The 7,500-nt window shown below is 36.1% G+C and overlaps 1 protein-coding gene across 1 annotated transcript; it reads right to left on the bottom strand.

Annotated features, from left to right (window-relative positions):
- Positions 1 to 777: 777 nt before the first annotated feature.
- On the bottom strand, positions 778 to 7,212 carry LOC122248161 (uncharacterized). The gene is made up of 9 exons (XM_086544844.1): positions 7,102 to 7,212; positions 5,696 to 5,900; positions 5,412 to 5,464; positions 3,678 to 3,742; positions 3,273 to 3,320; positions 2,749 to 2,814; positions 2,378 to 2,429; positions 1,734 to 1,774; positions 778 to 1,550 (listed from the first exon to the last, which is right to left on the bottom strand). Exons 1-9 carry the CDS (start codon positions 7,160 to 7,162, stop codon positions 1,086 to 1,088), a joined length of 1,056 nt encoding a protein of 351 aa, XP_086400970.1. The 5' UTR covers positions 7,163 to 7,212; the 3' UTR covers positions 778 to 1,085.
- Between the last annotated feature and the right edge of the window lie 288 nt (positions 7,213 to 7,500).

The raw sequence follows: 7,500 nt of genomic DNA on the forward strand, positions 1-7,500 counted from the left end.
TTATCTGTATCTATTTTGTAATATACCCCATGGTGTCATTTTTGTTACGTGGAAAATGTATGAATTAGAATAATTCCATGATACCAGATTTGTAAAATTCGTCATAATTATGTGATTCTGATGAAGATGCAATATAGAAAAGTTAAGCATATATCTTACGATGTTAAAGCATTCACTGTCATCTATACCTTTCAACAATTATGCCTTTGAAACTTTGAGTAATGTTCAGGAATGAGAAAAGTGGAATAAATTATAAAGTTTGCGCTATTTTTATCTGATTTCATAATCACATCCATTAACATCAATAAGCGGCAGAAACCCGCAAAGACATAGATATGGTAATTATATTTAAGTTCTTAAGTGTGATTAGATGAATTAGAGCGATTTAGAAATAACATTTTATTGTGTAGAAATGATTTGATGTTCGATTTCCAGAAGTAATACTATACTTTTTTAGTCCTCTATTCATTGAGGGGGAAAGCTTCAAATCTTCAACCTGTCAGTGTTATCATTACGCGAGCAAGCACAGACACACAAACACACAATTGCATCAAGTGATACCGTATTAAGATTATATTTTCCTTAAAATAATGAACCTCGACATTATATTTCTGATCAGTGTATCTCATATCATATACCAATACATAGTGTCTAGAAATATTTAATTTTTTGAAGTTAAAGAGAGTTGAAAACTTCTCTGCTGTTTCCCTGGAAGTTAATCATATCCCCAGGGAATAATTAATGTAAAGGGTATTTTAATAATCCATAGGAATATGATTTTCATAAAACTTGTTTATTCTATCAAACGTGTTATGACAAAAAAACGCACGTCCTACCTGGTAAGTCTAATTTGCACAGAAGTTTTGATTTACATGTATCAAAAGGACTAGAGTTGTAATGCAGAAGGTTCGCAGTCATAGACAATATATAGATATATTTTTTGTCTATATCCCCCCTCAAAAAACAAAACAAAACAAAAAACAAGTAAAATTTTTGACTATTATCAAACAGAAACTAATCAAACGAGTGCGTCATGATAATTGGCGAGTCGTGCAACATTTACTGAAGGACGAAGGAAGGAAGGATCAACTGAACTCGAGGTCGTTCGACTTCTCGACGACGCTGTTCAGGTCGAACACCTCGGCGTCCGGGTCGAGCATGACCATCCCTTGTCTGTCCGCGGGGAGGTAATTGACGGCGGTGTCACGACTGAGATCTGGGGCCGGTCGTTCTCCGCTGTCTAAGGGCACCTCCTCTGCATCTTGGTCCAGCCTGTTCAAGGTGTAGGCACTGCTGAGGGGCCCCGGCTGGAAGGAAGGAGGGTCGTGGCGAGGGAAGGTTATGGGATGGAAGTCGAAGTTGCGGAGGCTCACTTCCTGCTCTTCCTGTGGCCATATCCAGGTGTTGGAGGGTTGGATCTGAAGTGGGAAAGGTGGTGAGTCTCGTCTTGTTGTTTTATTTCGTATTGTTTCAAAGATGTCATGCTTATACAATATACAAATAGTAGAGGGAACACATTGACAGCAAGGCATAACGCGCTGGTTTCTTACCTTTTGCACCATCATCTACTTTGCAGACACTGAGAATTCGGACGATAAGCTAAAAGCATTTGTGCATTCGTTATCAAACCTTTCATGAAGAGGAATTACATGCCTTCCTCTTCTGGTAGCTTGCAATTTTCAACTTTTGAGGCAGCCATAATTCGTTGCAAAGCTTTAGGAGTTTTTCAATACTCTTCTTGTATCAGCAACATGTACATAAAAGCTGGTGAAAACTGCAATATCAGGTGAATGAAGTTATGACAAGTTACATATCTAACCTTTATTTAGACTTTTACAGAGTAATAAACCAATTGAAAAAAAAGACAACAGCCAAGATACATGCCAATTAAATAGCTGCTCTAAATTTAATACAATTTATGACTGAACATAACAGACAATCCAAATGATGAAATACATAAATCGTGCAAAAAAACGAAACCGACAGATCAAGGCGGAAACATTCAAGTGATGAAAGCGAACGATACACTAAACACAGACATATATGGATAATCTGGAAATGTGGTTTTAGTGTACAAAATAAACAAGGTTCTTCCACAAAACTCATTGTGTTCTAAGGTATAAACCCTTGTTCATTACATTCCAGGTTATTCTTATAGTTCTTACCCTACATGAGCGTATTTCTTCATGCGACAATGACAGTCATAAGCAAAACAAAAAACAGGAACAGAAAGTAACTTGGTTCTCTCTCTCTTTTTTTTATTTTTTTTTATTTTTTTAATGCTGCAGTGTTGATGAGCAAAGCGCTCGGGGCATACTTGTGGTAATGCCCAGAAGGTCAAGCTGGGTGAATGGGCTAAGCTGTTCTTAGTGGTGACTGACCTGAGAGTGACCTTCTGATGACTCGGTCTCGTGAGATTCCTCGGTCTCCTGAAATTAAGGATGAAAAATGAAGTGAAGATTGACAGCATAGGAAATAAGAGAAAGAATCGAAGGGCATAGCTGTGTATGGGATTTGATTGCATTGAAATCATAGCCATATTTTTTTTTTAATGAAGTTTAGTATGTCTATGGTCTATGTTAAAAAGCGTCTAAAACCATTATTTTTTTGCAGAAAACAATAGTTTTTTTCTCTCTCTCTCTCTCACAAAAAAAAAAAAAAAAAAAAAAAGCAGTTTAAAAATGAAAATAATCCACGAGCCTAAATAAACAATGGTATATACACACGATCCATAATAAATCTATTTACCTCATCGTGTTCAGTTGTTTCCTCGACGCTTGAGACAGAATGAGTGAAGACAGACGGGTGGCCGACCTGAAATAAAACATTTTCTTTCAGTTATCTCGCGGTCGATAAATTAGAAAAAGAAGGAATGAAATGAAGAAGAAGAAGAAAACAGGTTGATAGTGAAGTCAAAATTAGGTTTTCATGGTAATAATATATGACTATCGTTATTATTAGTGGCATCGTTAGGCCTGTATTAATTAATTTCGTAATCTTTACTGACATCATTACTCTCCTATTAATGAATCATTTCATAATTATTTGTCTTTATTACCCTTCCATTAATGCATCATCTTATAACTATCACTGGCATTATTACCCTTATATTAATGCATCATTTTATAACTATCACTGGCATTATTACCCTTATATTAATTCATCATTTTATAACTATCACTGGCATTATTACCCTTATATTAATGTATAAGTTTATAACTCTTTCTGACAGCATTACTCTTATAATAATATATAATTTATCATAGTCCTACCTGTGCCTCGGCGCGGGGTGCACTTCCGTCATGGAGAATGTGAGGAATCTGTTACGACGAGAATAAAGATAATGAGAAATGTTAATGAAATTGTTAATAATAGGATGTAATACAGATTAGTGTGATAAAAAAGAATGTGTAATGCAAGTTAGTGGGATAAGAAAATAAGAAGTTAAGTTAATTTTACTGAGGTGCGTTTTTGGGATGAGATGAATTACGTAAAAACAAGAAAAAAAAAGGAAACAAAACAAAAAATATATACTGTTATAACGAGTAACTAATGAGATTAAAAACTGCCATGAAAAAAATAGAATACTCTAAAAAAAAAAAAAAAAAAAGTATATCACAATTCTAAAACGAAAAGCCAATTCAAATTTGATAACATCCGAAGATGTCCCTACTTACGGGGATTCCTGGGATGACACTGCTGCTATGAGAGGGCGTGTGTGCGCTGGTGTCAGTGTCATGCTCTGGAAATAAGTGGAATAAGGATTAATATATGGCAAGGGGAAATGATTAACTGATAGCAAATAAGGGATAGATTATTGAGGGAAATGTGCATGCGAAACGCGGTATATATATGTATATATCTATGTATACATACATATATATATATATATATATATATATATATATATATATATATATATATATATAAGGGAAATGAAAAATAAAGAAAAAAATATAAGGACAGAAAAGAAAAATGGAACGAAAAAGAAGAAAAAAAAAATATATGAAGGATTGAAAAGAAAAATATAACGAAAAAAAAAGAAATACACACACACACACACACACATATATATATATATATATATATATATATATATATATATGTATATATATCTATATATAAGTGAAGACGGCATGGTCTAACAGATGGTGGTTAAACTGAGAGATTTCTTCTGGTGGGTTCCTCTTTGTATTATTGATAGTGTCCTTGATACTATTATCGTAATCGCTTTTACCATCAACATAATTCACTTTATCGTCTTTCTTTAATATTGCATAATATAGCCAGGATGATGATTCTCGTACATTTCTCCCTCGAAATCTGAAAGTTCTTTGAGAAGTATGAAAGATCTAACTGAATTAAGGATTCTTGTGATTAAAAAAAATAGTGGTTAGAAAACATGAAAAAGTATCTATTCATTTTTATGCTTTGCATTCATTAAACGAACGTTTTTGTGTGTAGACTTCTTAAAAAAAAGAAAGATATATAAACCGTGTGCGTAGCCATTTCCTTTCTATAATCTGCTAATGCAAAAACGATCCACAAATTTCATACGTTTATCGGAACAGCTTCGAACTTCGTCACGAGACAGGATGTACAGATCATAATCATAGGTCTTGTAATAACCAAATCATAACGTTTTTTTTTTTTTAGCCTCTATACATATTCCTCCTTCACGGAATTTTACGGTGTACTGTCAACGGCTCGACTCAGTGTAGCTTGTTGACGGGAAATCCACTTGATATGTGTGATACTGTTTCCGGGCTGCGAGACAGGTGCCAACGCGCGAGTGATCGTTCGATGCAGCGTTGAGTCGAAGTCCGATGTTTTTTTGTTTTTTTTCTTTTGCGGGTTCAAATGTCCTTGATTTTTGATTTGTGTATCTGTAAAATATGCGGTATCCGAAGAGAAAGAGGTGTGTGTGTGGGGAAGGGGGGGGGGGTAGGGAGGTATTATTTTGATATTATTTTGTGATCTAATGTAACAGCAATCGTAAGGTAATCTGGCTTTACCCATTGTGTGGTTATCTTGAGTGATAGGTGCAACGGTCATTTTTCTCAAGATTAATGGCTCTGCGATTGCGTGTATATCACTTAATATTAAGACTAATCCAGATTTTAAGTGGGGAATGAGGGTATCAAATTATGATTTTAAGTTCGGTAAAACAAATAAGAAAACTTGTTTAATAGGAATAGCAGAAAATCCAAGGAACTTTCAAAGAATAATATAGGCCTATAACTAAAAATTTTCCATATGATCTGCCATATCGAGCAAAAAAAAAGAAAAAGAAAAAAAAAATTCAGTCATAATGCAACGTAATTTCTTTCTCAGTTCTATCCAGTAAGGAAGTGAATCACGCCACTGGTATTGTTACTTAGAACTAAAACATAAACCTTCTCAAAACTCACCATCATCGTCATGCTCGTCCGAAGTTTCGGTGGATCGCTTGCCGAAAGATCCACTGTAAAGAGAACGAAGCTCATGTTACAGCGAGTCCTCAAATACAAATATTCACAGATGCAAAAACATCTTTGATTCTTTAAGTATAACCACGAGTTTATATCCTTGGCGGGGGAATGAGGATGCCTCTGATATAAATAGATATAGAAGGAGCATGAAGGTAAACAAACCCTTAGGTTAGGAAGAACGAGAACGATGGAGGATGAAAACAGCTGATGAAACGCAGACTTACTGGTCAGGGCTCGAGGAGATGCTGTAGTCCTCAGCGCCAATGATCGTATGCTGGGAACCTCCGACTATGTGCTCGTCGTGGGCGGGGTCATCGTAGGCGGGTTCATCGTCGTAGGTGTCGTATTCTTCTGCAGAGCCGTTGAAGCCAGAGTCGCTGTCGCTGTGGAAGGTAGGAGACACGTGGTGCACCACCACTGCGGGGTCGCCTGCACAGGGAGTGGGGAGAGGGTGATTAGTAAGAGAATGAAGGAGGGGATAAAACAAAGGAGGGAGGATGTTTGAAAGTGAGAGAAAAATAACTGGAAGAAAATAATAGAAAAGCGGTAAGCGCATCCGCTGTGAAATCGCATCTTAGGAGTATTACGTATAAATATAATCACACATAATAGATACGAGAGAAGAGTGCCATAAGCTCACTTTCACAATACCCTAAACAGCAAGCAGGTATTCCTCCTAACCGCCCGTAAAAAAGAGATAAAAAACACGAAGAAAGAATACTAAGATACCGCCCTCCTTATAAAAAAAAAAAAAATAATCAGGTATTCCTGCTAACCACCCATAAAAAAAAGAGATAAAAAAACACGAAGAAAGAACAATAAAAACAGTAAGATACCGCCCTCCTTAAAAAAAAATCACCCCCCCCCTTATTCATTGCAAAAAACAATAACAAAAGCAACCCTCCCCAACAGAGCCCTGAGTTGGCCCTGTGCTTGCATCTTGTGGCGAGTGACCGGAAGCACTAATCAGCAAACGCTTATTATCCAAGAGTGAGCTCAGATTGGCCACTCCTCTGGGATCGACTGTTGGCGAGAAAGATTGGGACTGGGAATGATTAGAATTATTTTTGTGTTGATTGAGGTGTATTTTTTTGTGGACGAAATAAAGTTGATTTGATTGAATGATAACTTCGTGGATTTTTTTATGGTCAACAAAATATTTGAAATTTGTTATTAGATGTAACAATTGATTGGAAGAGATATATAATGGATATAATTATGATGCATTTTCGAAAGCATATTCATTTTGTTCTGGTGCCTTATAGAGTGCGCAGAAGAGACTGATAATTAAGTCTGAGTTTCCAAGACTAATTAAAGATATCATTCTTAATTGGCTCAGTGCACTGACTGCCATTATAGAATCACTGTTAGAATCTTTTAGCCCTTATCTTTCTCGAAAATAAATTCCTATTTCCTACCAACCAACTAAAGAAAAAACAAACAAACAAAACCATACCAATTTCCCGATTTCTCGAACAAAACCTATTTCAAAAAGCCTATTTCAAACCACTATATTCTAACGGACAAAATAATTTACGACGCTGCATCATAGCGAAGCATCTGAAACCTTCTAAACTTCCTAACATACTTCAGAAAATGATTTACGTAAATACAGGTATATATATCTTACTAGGAGCAGCGGTGACGGCAACCACGACAGCCAACAAACAAAGACACGAGGCAACCTTCATCTTGCAATTATCTTTGTTATTGCTTTCCACAAGATCTTTCCACTTGTCACACCTGATCTGTGCTCGAGCCTCAAATTGCGGTCGTATTTATGTGAGCGCGAGAGTTGCCAGATACTGCTAGATGCCCAACCGCTTTCTGGAATATACCTGTTGTTTGTGTATGTCTGTTGTCATTATTCTGTGAACGTATGAGGTCAAATAGTGTGTCATAGGAGGGGTGGTATCCCAGACATATTTTTTTGTTTTTTTCCTCTATAGTTGGATTGGTGTTCAAGTAATCGTTGTCAAAATGTGTGGTCATGAAAGTCCGGAGTTTTGAGGAAAATGTGACTAATGGC

This window comes from Penaeus japonicus, unplaced genomic scaffold, assembly GCF_977035675.1.
Source record: "Penaeus japonicus unplaced genomic scaffold, GWHDUDI00000001_assembly GWHDUDI00000002, whole genome shotgun sequence".
Classification (NCBI taxonomy): Eukaryota; Metazoa; Arthropoda; class Malacostraca; order Decapoda; family Penaeidae; genus Penaeus; species Penaeus japonicus.

Bases quoted from the DNA above. Each gene is read 5' to 3' on its own strand.
- LOC122248161 (XM_086544844.1), bottom strand. From the start codon at position 7,162: ATGAAGGTTGCCTCGTGTCTTTGTTTGTTGGCTGTCGTGGTTGCCGTC. The intron at 2,815-3,272 runs GTAGGACTATGA...GTTTTATTTCAG, and splicing joins CACCCCGCGCCGAGGCACAG to GTCGGCCACCCGTCTGTCTT. The intron at 1,775-2,377 runs GTCACCACTAAG...CTGATATTGCAG, and splicing joins AGAAGGTCACTCTCAGGTCA to TTTTCACCAGCTTTTATGTA.